Source organism: Oncorhynchus kisutch, linkage group LG14 (assembly GCF_002021735.2).
Source record: "Oncorhynchus kisutch isolate 150728-3 linkage group LG14, Okis_V2, whole genome shotgun sequence".
Taxonomy (NCBI): Eukaryota; Metazoa; Chordata; class Actinopteri; order Salmoniformes; family Salmonidae; genus Oncorhynchus; species Oncorhynchus kisutch.
The window spans coordinates 43,794,962-43,812,341 of NC_034187.2; the positions used below are offsets into that span (position 1 = coordinate 43,794,962).

The window sequence follows — 17,380 nt, forward strand, 5'->3', positions numbered from 1 at the left end:
CAAAAAAGAAATTGACAAAAAGTGAATGTATAGTTTGGAAGTGTTCTTTGGACAGTGACAATAGCATTGGAAATTCTTACTTCAGTGAAACATGATGAAGATGCTTATTTCATTAATGCCATGAATAACCAGGACTCAGACAAGCAGGGTGCATAATTATTTATGCCTTTTCAGTGTGTTGGGGTTTGATGATGTGATAGTATAGAGCATTGGAGTTGCTTGTTGAAGTGAAATAAAACATACATCTGATGAGTTTCAACAGTGTGTATGTGTGTGCGAGTGTGAGAGTGCGTGTGTGTGCATAATGTGTTCATGTGTGTGTACGTGTCCATACGCAAATGTTGATGTATGTGTAACAATGTGTTTTACAGCAACGAAATGGGCCTTTCACACTTGTGGGGCAGTTGGTTCAGAGGGGCCCACCCCAACCCAGTGTACCAGCTCCTATCGGAACAGCAATGTCAATGTTAATGTGGCAACCAGAAGCCCATTCAAAGGCATCCAAATCTGGAGGGTACCAGAGACTGGCATCTACAGGTAAGACAACCGCTGACATTCTTAATAATAATACATTGTGTAAATATACAGTATGGTTCAAAAGTTTGGGGTCAGACAGAAATGTCCTTGTTTTTTAAAGAAATGCAATTTTTTTCTGTCCATTATAATAACATGAAATGGATCAGAAATACAGCGTAGACATTGTAAATGACTATTGTAGCTGGAAACGGATGATGTTTTATGGAATATCTACATAGGCTTACAGAGTCCCATTATCAGCAATCATCACTCCTGTGTTCCAATGCCACGTTCTGTTAGCTAATCCAAGTTTATCATTTTAAAAGGCTAATTGATCATTAGAAAACCTTTTTGCAATTATGTTAGCACAGCTGAAAACTGATTAAAGAACCAATAAAACTGTCCATATTTAGACTAGTTGAGTATCTGGAGCATCAGCATTTCTGGGTTCGATTACAGGCTCAAAATGGCCAGAAACAAATAACTTTCTTCTGAAACTCGTCAGTCTATTCTTGTTCTGAGAAATAAAGGCTATTCCATGCGAGACATTTCCAAGAAACTGAACATCTCGTTCAATGCTGTGTTGTACTCACGTCACAGAACAGCACAAACTGGCACTAACCAGAATTGAAAGAGGAGTGGGAGGCCCCGGTGAACAACTGAGCAAGAAGGCAAGTACATTAGAGTGTCTAGCTTGAGAAACAGATGCCTCACAAATCCTCAACTGGCAGCATCATTAAATAGTACACGCAAACCATCAGTCTCAACGTCAACAGTGAAGAGGCCAGTGATGCTGGCCTTCTAATCAGTTGTGTTGTGACAAGGTAGGGGTGGTATACAGAAGATAGCCCTATTTGGTAAAAGACAAAGTCCATATTATGGCAAGAAGAGCTCAAATAAGCAAAGAGAATTGACATTCCATCATTACTTGAAGACATGAAGGTCAGTCAATCTGGATAATTTCAAGAACTTTGAAAGTGCAGTCGCAAAAACCATCAAACGCTATTATGAAACCGACACAGGAAAGGAAGAATCAGAGTTACCTCTGCTGCAGAGGATAAGTTCATTTGAGTTACCAGCCTCAGATTTATATGCAGCCCAAATAAATGCTTCACAGAGTTCAAGTAACAGACACATCTTAACAGCAACTGTTCAGAGGAGACTGCGAGAATCAGGTCTTCATGTTCAAATTGTTGCAAAGAAACCACTTCTAAAAGGACACCAATAAGAAGAAGAAGAGACTTGCTTGGGCCAAGAAACACAAGCAATGGACATTAGACCGATGGAAATCTGTCCTTTGGTCTGATGAGTCCAAATTGTTTCTTTGTGAGACACAGAGTAGGGGAGCAGATGATCTCCGCATGTGTGGTTCCCACCGTGAAACACGGAGGAGGAGATGTGATGGTGTGGAGGTGCTTTGCTGGTGACACTGTCTGTGATTTATTTTGAATTCAATGCACATTTAACCAGCATGGCTAGCACCGAATTATGCTGTGATATGCCATCCCATTTGGTTTGCACTTAGTGGGACTAATATATATTTTTCTACTGCACAATGACCCAACACACCTCCAGGCTGTGAAGGACTCTTTGACCAAGAAGGAGAGTGATGGAGTGCTGCATCAGATGACCTGGCCTCTACATTCATCCAACCTCAACCCAATTGGGATGGTTTGGGAAGAGTTGGACCACAGAGTGAAGGAAAAGCAGACAGCAGGTGCTCAGCATATGTGGGAACTCTTCAAGACTGTTGGAAAAGCATTCCAGGTGAAGGTGTTTTTGAGAATGCCAAGAATGTGCCAAGGGTGGCTACTTTGAAGAACACTTTCTTTGAACACTTTTATGGTTACTACATGATTCCATATATGTTATTTCATAGTTTTGATGTCTTCACTATTATTCTACAATGTAGAAAATAGTCAAAATAAAAATTTAAACTTAAATGATTAGGTGTGTCTAAACTTTGACTGATAATGTACATATGTAATGGGGTGACAGGTAGCCTAGCGGTTAGAGCGTTGGACTTGTAACCGAAAGGTTGCAAGATCTAATCCACGAGCTGACAACTTAAAAATCTGTCGTTCTGCCCCTGATCAAGGCGTCATTGAAATTAGTCGTGGCCAAAAGTTTTGAGAATGACACAAGTATTAATTTCCACAAATTTTGCTGCTTCACTGTCTTTAGATATTTTTGTCAGATGTTACTATGGAATACTGAAGTATAATTACAAGCATTTCATAAGTGTCAAAGAGTCAATATTTGCAGTGATGACCCTTCTTTTTCAAGACCTCTGCAATCCGCCCTGGCATGCTGTCAATTAACTTTTGGGCCACTGATGGCAGCCCATTATTGCATAATCAACGCTTGCAGTTTGTCAGAAATTGTGGGTTTTTGTTTGTCCACCCGCCTAATGAGGATTGACCACAAGTTCTCAATGAGATTAAGGTCTGGGGAGTTTCCTGGCCATGGACCCAAAATATCAATGTTTTGATCCTCGAGCCACTTTTGCCTTGCATTCGGAAAGGGGATTCATCAGAGAAAATGTCTTTACCACAGGCCTCAGCAGTCCAATCCCTGTACCTTTTGCAGAATATCAGTCTGTCCCTGATGTTTTTCCTGGAGAGAAGTGGCTTCTTTGCTGCCTTTCTTGACACCAGACCATCCTCCAATATCCTTAGCCTCACTGTGCATGCAGATGCACTCACACCTGCCTGCTGCTATTCCTGAGCAAGCTCTGTAAGGGTGGTGCCCCGATCCCGCAGTATAATCAACTTTAGGAAACGGTCCTGGCATTTGCTGGACTTTCTTGAGCGCCCTGAAGCCTTCTTCACAACAATTGAACTGCTCTCCTTGAATTTCTTGATGATCCGATAAATGGTTGATTTAGGTGCAATCTTACTGGCAGCAATATCCTTGCCTCTCAAGCCCTTTTTGTGCATTGCAATGATGATGGCACGTGTTTCCTTGCAGGTAAGCATGTTTGACTGAGGAAGAACAATGATTCCAAGCACCACCCTCCCTTTGAAGCATCCAGTCTGTTATTCGAACTCAATCAGCATGACAGAGTGATCTCCAGCCTTGTCCTCATGAACCCTCACACCTGTGTTAAAACTTCTTAAGGCTAGGGGGTGATATTTTCAAGTCCGGATGAAAAGCATGCCCAAGTAAAAAAAAGCATGCCCAGTAACCTACCTGCTACTCAGGCCCAGAAGCTAGGATCTGCATATTATTAGTAGATTTGGATAGAAAACACTCTGAAGTTTGAATGATGTCTGTGAGTATAACAGAATTTATCTGGCAGGCAAAACCCCAAGGACAAGCCATCCAGGAAATTTAATTTTTGAGGTCACTCAATGAGTTTTCTATGGGGATCTGGATTTCTAAGGCACTTGCTTGCAGTTCCTATCGCTTCCACTAGATGTCAACAGTCTTTAGAAATTGGTTGATGTTTTTCCTTTGAGAAATGAAGAAGTAGGGCAGTTCAAAACGAGGGTCATCAAGTATTGAACACAGTTTTTTCCCGTCTTAAATATGATCGATTATTTACGTTAAAAAACAACTAAAGTTGTATTAGGAAAGTTGTTTGAAATGTTTGGAACAAGTTTACAGGTAACTTACTAGATATTTTGTAGTCATGTTGCGGGAGTTGGAACCAGTGTTTTTCTGGATCAAACACGCCAAATAAATGGACATTTTGGATATGTAATGATGGAATTTATCGAACAAAAGGACCGTTTGTGATATTTATGGGACATTTTGGAGTGACAATAAAAGAAGATCTTCAAAGGTAAGGCATGAATTTTATTGTTATTTCTGAGTTTTGTGTCGCGCCCGGCGGGTTGAAATATGTATGTCATGTGTTTGTTTGGTGGGGTGCTATCCTCAGATAATCACATGGTTTGCTTTTGCCGTAAAGCCTTTTTGAAATCTGACATGTTGGCTGGATTAACAACAAGAGTCGCTTTAATTTGGTGTATTGAATGTGTGATTTCATTAAAGTTTAATATTTCTAGTAATTTAATTTGAATTTGGCGCCCTGCTATTTCACCAGATGTTGTCAAATTGATCCCGTTACTGGGATTTGATCCCTAAAAATTTAAGAGAGAATCACTAACATGATGTCAGCTGGTCCTTTTGTGGCAGGGCTGAAATGTTCTTGGGGAATTCAGTTAATTTGCGTGGCAAAGAGGGACTTTGCAATGAATTGCAATTCATCAAGATCAATCTTCATAACATTCTGGAGTATTTGCAAATTGCCATCATACAAACTGAGGCAGCAGACTTTGTGAAAATGAATATTTGTGTCATTCTCATTTTGGCCACGACTGTAAGAATGTGTTCTTTACTGACTTGCCTAGTTAAATAAAGGTAAACTAAATTTAAAAAATGCGTCGTCATATATAATGTAATTTTAACTTATTATGGCTGCAGGGGCAGTATTGAGTAGCTTGGATGAAAAGGTGCCCATTGTAAACGGCCAGCTCCTCAGTCTCAGTTGCTATTAATATGCATATTATTATTAGTATTGGATAGAAAACACTCAAAGTTTCCAAAACGGTCAAAATATTGTCTGTGAGTATAACAGAACTGATATTTCAGGCGAAACCCTGAGAAAAATCAAAACAGGAAGCTGCTTCTATTTTGAAATCTCCATGTTCCATAGCCTCCCTTTGCTGGATTTAAAGGGATATGAAACAGATTCCTTTTCCTATCGCTTCCTCAAGGTGTCAACAGTCTTCAAACATAGTTTCAGTCTTTTATTTTGAAAAATGAGCCAGAAAAATAACATTGTGTCAAGTGGTAACATGAGTTTTGCTCGCGCAACGGAATTTGGACAGTCACTGTTTTCCACTCTCCTACTGTGAAAGACATTTGCGGTTGATATATTATCAATTATATATTTTAAAAGCAACCTGAGGATTGATTACAAAAAATGTTTGAAATGTTTCTGTGGACATTATGGAAACTATTTGGAATTTTCGTCTGCGTTGTCGTGACCACTCTTTCCTGTGGATTTCTGAACATAACGCGACAAACAAACTGAGGTATTTTGGATCTAAAAATAATCTTTATGGAACAAAAGGAACATTTGTTGTGTAACTGGGAGTCTCGAGCTACCTGAATGCTCAGTGTACTTAATGTTTTATCGTGCGATCGATAAACTTACACAAACGCTTGGATTGCTTTCACTGTAAAGCATAATTTCAAAATCTGACACGACAGGTGGATTAACAAAAGGCTAAACTGTGTTTTCCTATATTGCACTTGTGATTTCATGAATATAAATATTTATAGTAATATTTATTGTATGTAGCGCTATGCTATTCAGTGGTTGTTGATGACACTTATCTCGATATCGGCATTGCAGCCATAACAAGTTTTAAAGACTAATAGGCTGGTGGAACCGTTCATAGAGCTTTCTAGGAAAAACTCTCCAAAGATGAAAGGGTTCTCAGTAAAACCCATCATTGAGGGTTCCAGGTAAAAAACATAGAGGATAAAGTTGTTTTTGGTAGAACCATATACTGTGTTCTAGGTAGAACCCTCTAGAAAGGGTTCTACCTAGAAACAAAATGTGCCCCTATAGCAGGTGTGCCAAACTCATTCCATGGAGGGCCTAGTGTCTAAGGGTTTTTGTTTTTTCCTTTCAATGAAGACATAGACAAACAGGTGATGGGAGATCTTTACTAATTAGTTACTTTGTTTCATCAATCAAGTATAACAGAGGATTGAAAAGACACTCAGCCCTCTGTGGAATGAGCTTGACACGTGCCCTATTGGGACAAATTGAAAAACCCTATATGGTTCTACTAATTTCTAAGTGTAGTGTGAAGACAACAAATGGTTGATTTGATATTTTGCTCTGTTTCAGAAGCCTTGTAGTGCACTGTGCCACCTGTGTGTAACGGCTTATGAATGTATTTACAGTCGTTGTGCATTTGAGATGTTATTATAACAAGCCTTAAAGGTGCAATCACTAGGAATCTATCCACCATTACCTGTTTGCTAAAATGTATAATTGCCGTTTGTGACAAAACAAGCCATGTTAAGTGTAGAGAATGATTTTACAATCTAAACCGCTATCAAATATATTTTCAAAAACCAAAATATTGTATTTTCAACTGTTTGAAAGTGATGTACAAAATTGAAAGTATTTGAATTTGTATTTATTATGGATCCCCGTTAGCTGCTGCCAAAGAAGCAGCTACTCTTCATGGGGTCTAGCAAAATTAAGGCAATTTACACAATTTTAAGACATTACAATACATTCACAGATTTCACAACACACTGTGTGCCCTCAGGCCCCTACTCCACCACTACCACATATTTGCAATACTAAATCCGTGTGTGTGTGTGTGTGTGTGTGTGTGTGTGTGTGTGTGTGTGTGTGTGTGTGTGTGTGTGTGTGTGTGTGTGTGTGTGTGTGTGTGTGTATGCATGTGTCTGTGCCAATGTTTGCGTTGCTTCACATGTGTTTTTTTATGTTTTATAAATCTAATTTTACTGCTTGCGTTAGTTATTTGATGTGGAATAGAGTTACATGGCTCTATGTAGTACTGTGTGCCTCCCATAGACTGTTCTGGACTTGGGGACTGTGAAGAGACCTCTTGTGGCATGTCTTATGGGGTATGCATGGGTGCCCGAGCTATGTGCCAGTAGTTTAGACAGACAGCTTGGTGCATTCAACATGTCAATACCTCTCATAAATAAAAGGAGTGATGAAGTCAATCTCTCCTCCACTTTCAGCCAGGAGAGATTGAAATAAATATTATTAATATTAGCTCTCTGTGTACATCTAAGGTCCAGCCGTGCTGCCCTGTTCTGAGCCAATAGCAATTTTCCTAAGACCTTTTTTGTGGAACTTTGTCAAGGTGCGACAAAACTAGGGCCTGTAGGACCTGCCTCATTTATAGTGATGTTAAGAAGGCAGAGCATCACTTTATTATAAACAGACTTCACCCCATTTTAGCTACTACATTTTAGCTACTACTGCATCAATATGTTTTGACCATGACAGTTTACAATCTAGTGTTACTCCAAGCAGTTTTGTCATCTCAACTTGCTCAATTTCCACATGGTTTATTTCAAGATTAAATTGAGGTTTAGTTCCAAATACAATGCTTTTAGTTTTAGAAATATTTAGGGCTAACTTATTCCTTGCAACCCACTCTGAAACTAACTGCAGCTCTTTGTTGAGTGTTGCAGTCATTTCAGTTGCTGTAGTAGCTGACGTGTATCGCGTAGAGTCATCCGCAGACATAGAAACTCTGCTTTACTAAGTCAGTAGCATGTCATTAGTAAAGATTGAAAAAAGCAAGGGGCCTAAACAGCTACCCTGGGGAATTACTGATTCTAACTGGATTATATTTGATAGGCTTCCATTAAAGAGCACCCTCTGTGTTCTGTTAGACAAGTAACTCTTTAGCCACATTATAGCAGGGGGGTGTAAAGCCATAACACTGTTTTTCCAGCAGCAGGCAATGATCAATAATGTCAAAAGCTGCACTGAAGTCTAACAAGACAGCCCCCACAATCATTTTATCATCAATTTCTCTCAGCCAATCGTCAGTTATTTGTGTACGTGCTGTGCTTGTTGAGTGTCCTTCCCTATAAGTGTGCTGGAATTCTGTTGTCAATTTGTTTACTGTGAAATAGCATTGGATCTGGTCAAACACAATTTTTCCAGAAGTTTACTAAGGGTTGCTAACTGGCTGATTGGTCGGCTTTTTGAGCCAGTAAGGGGGTCTATACTGTTCTTGGGTAGCGGAATGACTTTAGCTACCCTCCAGGCCTGAGGGCACACGCTCTCTAGTAGGCTTAAATTGAAGATGTGGCAATATGATCTGCTATTATCCTCAGTAATTTTCCATTGAGATTATCAGACCCCGGTGGCTTGTCATTGTTGATAGACAACAATAATTTCTTTACCTCTTCCACACTGACTTTACAGAATTCAAAGTACAATTCTTGTCTTTCATAATTTGGTCCGATATACTTGGATGTGTAGTGTCAGCGTTTGTTGCTGGCATGTCATCCCTAAGTTTGCTTATCTTGCCAATGAAAAGGGCGTTAAAGTAGTTTGCAATATCAGTGGGCTTTGTGATGAATGAATGAATCTGATTCAATGAAGGAAGGAGCCGAGTTGGCTTTTTAATATTAAAGACACAAAACTGAACCATGAGGACAGGAAGCATAGAAATAGTGCACATAGAACGGATCTACTGCTTATCAGTTTTGCTTTCAGTGTGGATGACACATATTTAACTCACATTTCTATGTGAATTTGGTCGGGTCGCCCACAAAGTTACATATCAGACCTTTAAGTGAAAGCAAATGTGATAAATGCATTTATAATGCCTTATGTACAGCTGGTTCATACAAAGTAGTAATACCAAAGTCATGCCTTTCTGTTTATGTGTATTTCCAAAACAGGATCACAGCTTGTGGGGCGGCTGGCGGTCGCAGTGTATTGGCCATGACCAAGTCACATGGTGTCCAACTCACAGCGGACTTCCTGCTTCAGAAGGGCGAGTTGCTTTATTTCCTGGTGGGCCAAAAGGGAGAGGACGCTTGCCCCAATGTGAGTACCAACTTCCCAAAAGCTCAGAATACATGTCAAGGCTCAGTATTTTAATTATGCCTCATCCCAAATTGACCCCTAGCCCCTGCCTCCTAGGCAGGCACTTGGATCGAAGTGGACTGTGTAGATCTAACCTTTTTATTTAACTATGCAAGTCAGTTAAGAACAAATTCTTATTTAGAATGACAGCCTAGACCGGCCAAGCCCAGACGATGCTGGGCCAATTGTGCACCGCCCCATGGGACTCCCAATCACTGCCGGATGTGATACAGCCTGGATTCAGGCTAAACCATGGTTCTTAGGCCAGGGGTGCTATAGTAATGCTTAATTTTGCTTTCTAATTAACCAGGTGGAATCATTGCTTCATCACTTACACCTATACGCAATCCTGTCAGTTATTCACGAGTGAATAAGTAGCCTATTATAGACTACAGCATGGCCTAGCTCGATCCAAACTGTAATGTTGAAGTCTCAGGGATATGGCAAAAGAAGAACGTCCTCAAAACTGCTTTGACATTTCCACTGTAAACATTGTTGGATTGAATTGACTCTCATTAGGAATGTGAGAAATGGAAAATAATTATTAACGTTTAAACAGCATTTTTATCCGTTTTCTGTTCAAATTATAACACATTTATAAAATTCCACGTGAATTCACAATGCAGCCGCACTGCTTCCAGTAACGGTTTAGGTCTCACCACATTTTCAATTTGTCACATCCCTAGGTGAGAGTCTCAGTCTAACAATGGAAATGGCAAGACACTTGATTTAACTTCTCAAAGTATTGCCATACAGGACTTCACTAATGTCGCTTGCCTTTCTCTACCATTTTCTCAAATGTGGATGAGGATGACGTAGTGGTGGAGAGTCGACTACAAAATAATTGATTCCTTGACTACTAGCATATCGACTCCCGGTGTTGACTCCCATTTCTAAGTGTCAAGATTAAATTTAGCTACGAAGCGACTCAAGTCCTAAAATTCAGTATTTTTGGAAAGGAGAGTGATTAGTTGCAGTACTTTGGAGAACACAAACACTTATATCTTTCAAAGTGAGATAGCTTGAGAGGAACGGAGGGAGAGGGACACAATATAAAGTCAGGTCTGCCTCCAGGCAGACAGTCAGAACCATGCACTAGGCCTATCTAACGGTAACCAAAAGCTGTATCTCACAATGGAATGCTGTATCTCGTAATTGTTTGGCTTGCAATGTCTCGCAACTTCAGTAAAGCAGGGCTTATCATCAATGAATAGGCTAGGATATTCTACACGGAACAGACCGATTACTGAACACACATGCGCATCGTTAGTGAAGAGAACGAACAGGCAAGCAGACGAGACAGCACGATGGAGTGAGAGGAAGGGGCAGAAAGAACCGTGGGCATATGTCTAAGTAATCTTGTCTTCCATGCCTCAGAAATGCATCAAAGTATATCTAAAGTTTGACTCTTCCTCTCTGGTTTTATTTAAATTTCACAACTTTCCCCTGGCCTTTATAGCCAATCGTCTACTTAGCCTACAACACAGAAAATCATATTTTGTGATAACTGGGGAAAAAACAAATAAACATTGTTTTTCGTTTAGGTATGATTTCTTAACATCAAAAATCCCAATTTTGTTTAAACCTTTACACCCCTACTCTCAGCCCATTATCTTGTTTTTGGCCTCATCCCAGAGTTGACTTTGGAGTTCTCAGTCAGGAATCATTTGGAAAATGGATCAAAATATCTCTGAGAAAAACTTTGAAATGAAAAGCTGAGAGGTGGCCCAGATGCATTTGGAGTCACTTGAGATCTATAATTCTATCATGTCTATAATCCTGAAGGTAGTAGATACTCTCAAAGGGGGCTTTTAAAACTGATTAGTTGAGTGCCGGTGTGTTCTATGTTTCTCACAGCCTCCCCTCTGTAGAAGTATTAATATTCTTTTAGGCTTTTACACACCATATTAGACACTCACTCACACACACACACACACAAAAGCGACAGCCAGAGGTGGGAGGGTGTCGGTTAGGGCGGGGGGGGGGGGGTAATTCTGTGTGAAATTGAGCTCTGGCAATCCACGGCCTCCCATGGGGCACTGGCCAAGGTCGGATTCCATTGCCCCCTCTCTTCCTGCAGCTGTCAATCAAACTCCGTATTGGCCCCTCCCTCTCCAGCTCTGGCTGTAGGAGCCTGAAGTCCAGATTGATGAAAGTGTCGTGGTTGGAAGGAAGAGGACTGACTGTTTGGTTACTATTACCTGTCATCAGCATCGCTGGTCGTTTGGCTCTCAATAAATCTCTCATTTGTTACAATAGCCCAAGGTAGTGATGGGTAGATTGGGTAGAATAAAACATTAGGTGCAGTACTCCTATGCTCTTGGACACTTGCTCCTATGCTCTTGGACACTCTTGGACACTTGGGAATAGGCTAGTAAAGGCCCAATCCTGCCTACAGATATGAGCTTGGAACTTGACTTTAGCAGACATCTTCCATTGATATCAATGCATGATTTGTGAGGAAGTCTGAATTATACAGATGTACAGTGTCTCAAATGTGTTATTTTCCCCTGAAAAAAGAAACTCGGGTATCACTCTCTCCCCATTCTCATTGGTAGACCAACGGGACACTGAACAAGATCTGTGTAGAGCAGACACCATTGGACAAGAAGACACAGGTCAAAGGGGGCGGGGGCGGAGGAGGAGGAGGAGCCACCTATGTGTTCAAGGTAAGGAGAAAAGGCTGCATCGCAAAGCTTTCCCTGTTTTCTTGCCCTCCTTGATCGCTGATAGGTGAAAAGATTGGGTATGCCTCCTCCATGTTGCCCTTCAACTGTCAGATGTGAAGGATGGAAGTAATGGAAATAAAAGAGTCTGGAAAGGATTAGGGCATTACCGCCACTCTGGCAGTCCTGAGTCATGGCCGCAGTCAAATTCCACGTCACTGTTGAGTCACAGTGATCTCCTCCTATGCACTCAGTACATGATTGGCGCTGATGCGTTGGTAGTACCCAACTCACTAACAACCGCTAATGGTCTGGTACTCAACTCTATTGTCCCTCTAATCACTCTGACATCAACACAAATGCAATCGAAAATCACATCAAACACTTATCATCAAAAAAACTCACCATTACAGGCTGACCAAACCGGAAGCACGTGTGCGCCATCGCACGCATGTTGATTTTGTACCCCCATACCAGACACGATCAGGACACGCAGGTTGAAATATCAGAACAATCTCTGCACCAATTATATTAATTTGGGGACAGATTGAAAAGCATTAAACATGTATGGCAATTTAGCTAGCCGGCTTGCTGTTGCTAGCTCATTTGTCCTGGGATATAAACAGTGGGTTGATATTTTACCTGAAATGCACAAGGTCTCTACTCCGACAACTAATCCACAGATAAAAGGGTAAACCGAACTCCTTTCTCGTCATCTCTCCTCCTTCCTCAGGCTTTCTTTTTTACTTCTTTGGACTTTGGACAATTTTACGGTGCATTCTACATTGTTGAATAATAGTGAAGACATCATAACTATAAAATAACACATATGGAATCAGTTAAGAATAAATTATTATTTACAAGGACAGCCTTCCTCCCCATCGGTGAATTGAACCATGGACTCCCAAGTGCCCACGCACGACACAGGGATTCTTTAGCTAAATAGCCCAGCACTGTAGCCTACTTCCAACCATCACGTTGTACATCGCCATATTTTCCGTTCCATCCTAACAGAAACCCAGAGGGTTTTTTGTTTTTCTTGGAATAGAAGCCGCATAATATTAATCAAATTAAGAAAAATTTCATAAAATCAGTCCCATACTAAGTCTAGTACAACCATTATTGAAGGCTATCAGATGCCCTCTGGTGGTAAAACTATCACTAACTAGCATTAATGGTACAAGTAGTTTGCAATTAAATAACATGCCATAGAATTCTTTGGAGCCACGCAAGCTGTGCTGCAGTGCGCTGCAACTTTTAAAGGAAGAACCACTGTACGAGTCCTGTTTACTCTAGCTGTTTTAACGTAACTTACTTATTGGCAAAAAGGCCTACTTCAATATACAGTATATCAATCAATTAGTCATTTAATTGTGCATGTCATCACACAGCATACAAGTTATCCATGTCTCTAAATACAGTCAAGCATTTTTTGTTATACATCACAACATGTCGGCTAAAGCGATTGAATTAACGAATACATTTGGCTGTTTATAATATTGGCTATACTAGAGACTTTAAAACCTTTTCTTGTTCGAACAGACTATTTGGAATTGATTGTAATTTGTTTGTAAATTATTATTGTAATCCTAACATTTCCACTCCCTAATTGTAGCCTAACCAATACCCAAACAGAGATTCGGTGAAAATAAAAATCTCATTGATTTATCAAGACTAGTCCCCATGCTTGTCTCAAAGCAGCGCTGAAATAGTTGACCATACAAGGGCGGGTAGGCTGTTGGTTCAAATCATTTTATAACAATTGGATGACTTTGGGTGTTTCAGTAAGCAACAAGTTGTTGCCTTCAATTCCATTAGCCTACTTTATTCCAATATTTCTGAAATTCAGTGATATTTATTCCATAGTAATTCTTTATGGATCCCATCCAGATGTGGTTAGAAAACAGTGCATGTGGTGGGCTATGCAAAGAGATGGGTGATGTGAAATGCCTCGCAAACACCCATGAATACATTTAAAGTCCCTAAACTTGGCAAGAGTCTCTTGTCCTGCTGACAGACCATCAAGATTGGACAGCTTCTTTTTAATTCACATTTATTGAAAAGGCTGCTAAACCATTTACACCTGGTCCGCAGAGTTGGTGCGTACTTACAGTACAGAGCACTTTTACTCCATTCTCCGCAAGACACTCTACCAATGCCACCAGGTTATTCTTTATATTCTTAATAAATAAAACACCTACATTAAATAGATCAGGTCTTCAAAATATGTGAAACCTTTTTATATGTAAATCTGTGCTTAGTAGCAGAGGCTTCATGTTTTCACCATCAACTTGTTAATTTAGCAGACATCACTTGCGTATATACAGTCAACATATATTTTAAGAATTAATGGAATATAACAGACCATTTTAGTTTCCCTTACAATAAAAACCTTACAGTGTAACAAAAGTTATATTAAGTAATAAGCTTTAATTTTTTAATTTAAATTATTACAGCTTTTTCGGACAGCTTTTTTTGTGTGTGTGTGAGCGTGGGACAGAGAAGAGCAATTCTTACACTACTGTTCCAAATTCAATCACTCTCTTCTTCTTCATCATCATCATTCAGTTGATTCAAATTCAATTATAATACATTTTGTCACTCCTATTCAACAACTCCAAATCGCTTTTGCATTTGCTCCAAAGGGATAACTTGAAATGACATTATATACAGTAGGTTAATTAAATCATCTATAATAATAAAAATGTTCTTTATTATTCTAGTGGATATAATTAGGTACAGTGCCTTGCAAAAGTACACCTGTTCTGAAAGGCCCCAGAGTCTGCAACACCACTAAGCAAGGGGTACCACCAAGCGAACGGCACCATGAAGACCAAGGACCTCTCCAAACAGGTCAGCGACAAAGTTGTGGAGAAGTACAGATCAGGGTTGGGTTGTATAAAAATATCTAAAACTTTGAACATCCCACAGAGCACAATTAAATCCATAATTAAAAAATGGAAAGAATATGACACAACAACAAACCTGCCAAGAGAGGGCCACCCACCAAAATTCAAGGACCAGGCAAGGAGGGCATTAATCAGAGTCAAAGCCCAGACTTCAATCCAATTGAGAATCTGTGGTATAACGTAAAGATTGTTGTTCACCAGCAGAACCCATCCAACTAACAGGAGCTGGAGCCGTTTTGCCTTGAAGAATGGGCAAAAATCCAAGTGGCTTGATGTGCCAAGCTTAGAGATATACCCCAGGAGACTTGCATCTTGTAATTGCTGTATAAATTGGCTCCACGAAGTGACTTTGGGGAGGTGAATAGTTATGCACGCTCAGGTTTTCTGTGTTGTTGTCTTATTTCTTGTTTGCTTCACAATGAAAAAATATTTTACATCTTCAAAGTGGTAGGCATGTTGTGTAAATCAAATGATACAAACCCCCAAAAATCTATTTGAATTTCAGGTTGTAAGGCAACAAAGGAAAAAAGCCAAGGGAGGTGAATACTTTCGCAAGCCACTATATATCATGTCATGTTACATTACAGGTCGAAGAAACTTGTCAAACTAAGTATAGAATCAATCTTTAGGATGTTTTTATCATAAATGTTCAATAATGTTCCAACCGAAGAATTCCGTTGACTGTAGAAAAACAATGGAACGAGAGATACCTCTCATGTGAAATGCGCGTGACTGTGAACGAGGATGCTGGCAGCTCACATCTGGCCCCCCTTCACAGGAGAAGCCTGACACAATGTTCTAAAGATGGTTGACATCTAGTGGAAGCCTTAGGAAGTGCAACATAACCCATATCCCACTGTGAATTCGATAGGGGCTGAGTTCAAAAACTACAAACCTCAGATATCCCACTTCCTGTTTGGATTTTTTTCTCAGGTTTTTGCCTGCCATGTGAGTTCTGTTATACTCACAGACATCATTCACACAGTTTTAGAATCTTCAGAGTGTTTTCTATCCAATACTAATAATAATATGCATATATTAGCATCTGGGACTGAGTAGGAGGCAGTTCACTCTGGGCACGCTATTCATTCAAAAGTGAAATGCTGCCCCCTATCCCAAAGAAGTTAACACGCTTAAATTATTTACTAACATTGGCCACGGAGAAGGAGAGCCCACAGTCTTTGGTAGCATTCCGCATTGGTGGCACTGTGTTATCCTCAAAGCGGGGGAAGAAGGTGTTTAGCTTGTCCGGAAGCAAGACGTCGGTATCCACGATGTGGCTGGTTTTCCCTTTGTAGTCCGTGATTGTCTGTAGAACCTGCCACATACGTCCCGTGTCTGAGCCATTGAATTGCAACTCCAGTTTGTCTCTATACCAACGTTTTGCCTGTTTGATTGCCTTACGGATGGAATAACTACACTGTTTGTATTTGGCCATATTCCCAGTCACCTTGCCCTGGTTAAATGCAGTTGGTCGCACTTTGAGTTTTGCGCGAATGCTGACATCTATCCACGGTTTCTGGTTAGGGTAGGTTTTAACAGTGGGTACAACATCTCCTATACACTTCTTGATAAACTCAGTCACCGTATCTGTGTATTCATCAATGTTATTCTCAGAGGTTACTTGGAACATATCCCAGTCCGCGTGATCTAAATTATCTTCAAGCGTAGATTCCGATTGGTCAGACCAGCGTTGAATAGTCCTTAGCATGGGTACTTCCTGTTTGTGTTTCTGCCTATAGGAAGGGCGGGTGAGGGCCTTGTAGGCATTCCAGATGTTGGAGTAGCAGTGGTCAAGGGTTTTAGCAGCTCGAGTACTACAGTCAATGTGCTGATATAACTTCGGTAGTGTTTTACTCAAATTTGCTTTGCTGTAATCCCCAGCTACAATAAATGCGGCCTCAGGATATGTGTTTTCCAGTTTGCATAAAGTCCAGTGAAGTTCTTTGAGCCATTGTGGTATCAGCTTGAGGGGGAATATACACGGCTGTAACCTAAGATAATTATCTTGGGAGGTAATACGGTCGGCATTTGATTGTGAGGTATTCTAGGTCGGGGGAACAAAAATACTTGAGTTTCTGTATGTTATCACAATCGCACCATGAGTGGTTAATCATGAAACATACACCCACACCTTTCTTCTTACCAGAGAGTTCTTTATTCCTGTCTGCGCAATATACTAAGAACCCAGCTGGCTGTATGGACAAAGACAGTATATCCCGAGAGAGCCATGTTTCTGTGAAACAGAGTATATGTTACAATCCCTGATGTCTCTCTGGATGGAGATTCCCTGAGCTGGTCTACTTTATTATCCAGAGACTGAACATTAGCGAGTAATATACTCTGAAGTGGTGGGTGGTGTGCGCCTCCTGTGTCGGACTAGAAGTCCACTCCGAATACCTCTTCTCCGCCGGAGGTGTTTTGGATCAGCCTTTGGAATCAATTCAATTGCATTGGGGGGTATGAACAAAGGATCCAATTCGGGAAAGTCGTATTCCAGGTCGTAATGCTGGTCTGCCAAAAACATTTCTGTCTGTATATAATAACAGAAAACATTTCTTGGGCTTGCAGACAAATTAATTAATGCAGGAAAAGAGGAATAATAGCCTACTGACTGTCGTCATAAAAACAATTAGACAAAAAAAGGTATATTATTTTGTTGGGTAACG

At 40.4% G+C, this 17,380-nt stretch overlaps 1 protein-coding gene across 1 annotated transcript in view; it reads left to right on the plus strand.

Annotated features, from left to right (window-relative positions):
* Positions 1 to 17,380, plus strand: part of ros1 (c-ros oncogene 1, receptor tyrosine kinase) — a 142,643-nt gene that overhangs the window by 74,077 nt on the left and 51,186 nt on the right. Inside the window, exons 8-10 of the mRNA XM_020470344.2 lie at positions 372 to 537; positions 8,950 to 9,097; positions 11,695 to 11,805. Of these exons, the coding sequence (XP_020325933.2) occupies positions 372 to 537; positions 8,950 to 9,097; positions 11,695 to 11,805 (425 nt within the window). The remainder of the gene's footprint in view (positions 1 to 371; positions 538 to 8,949; positions 9,098 to 11,694; positions 11,806 to 17,380) is intronic.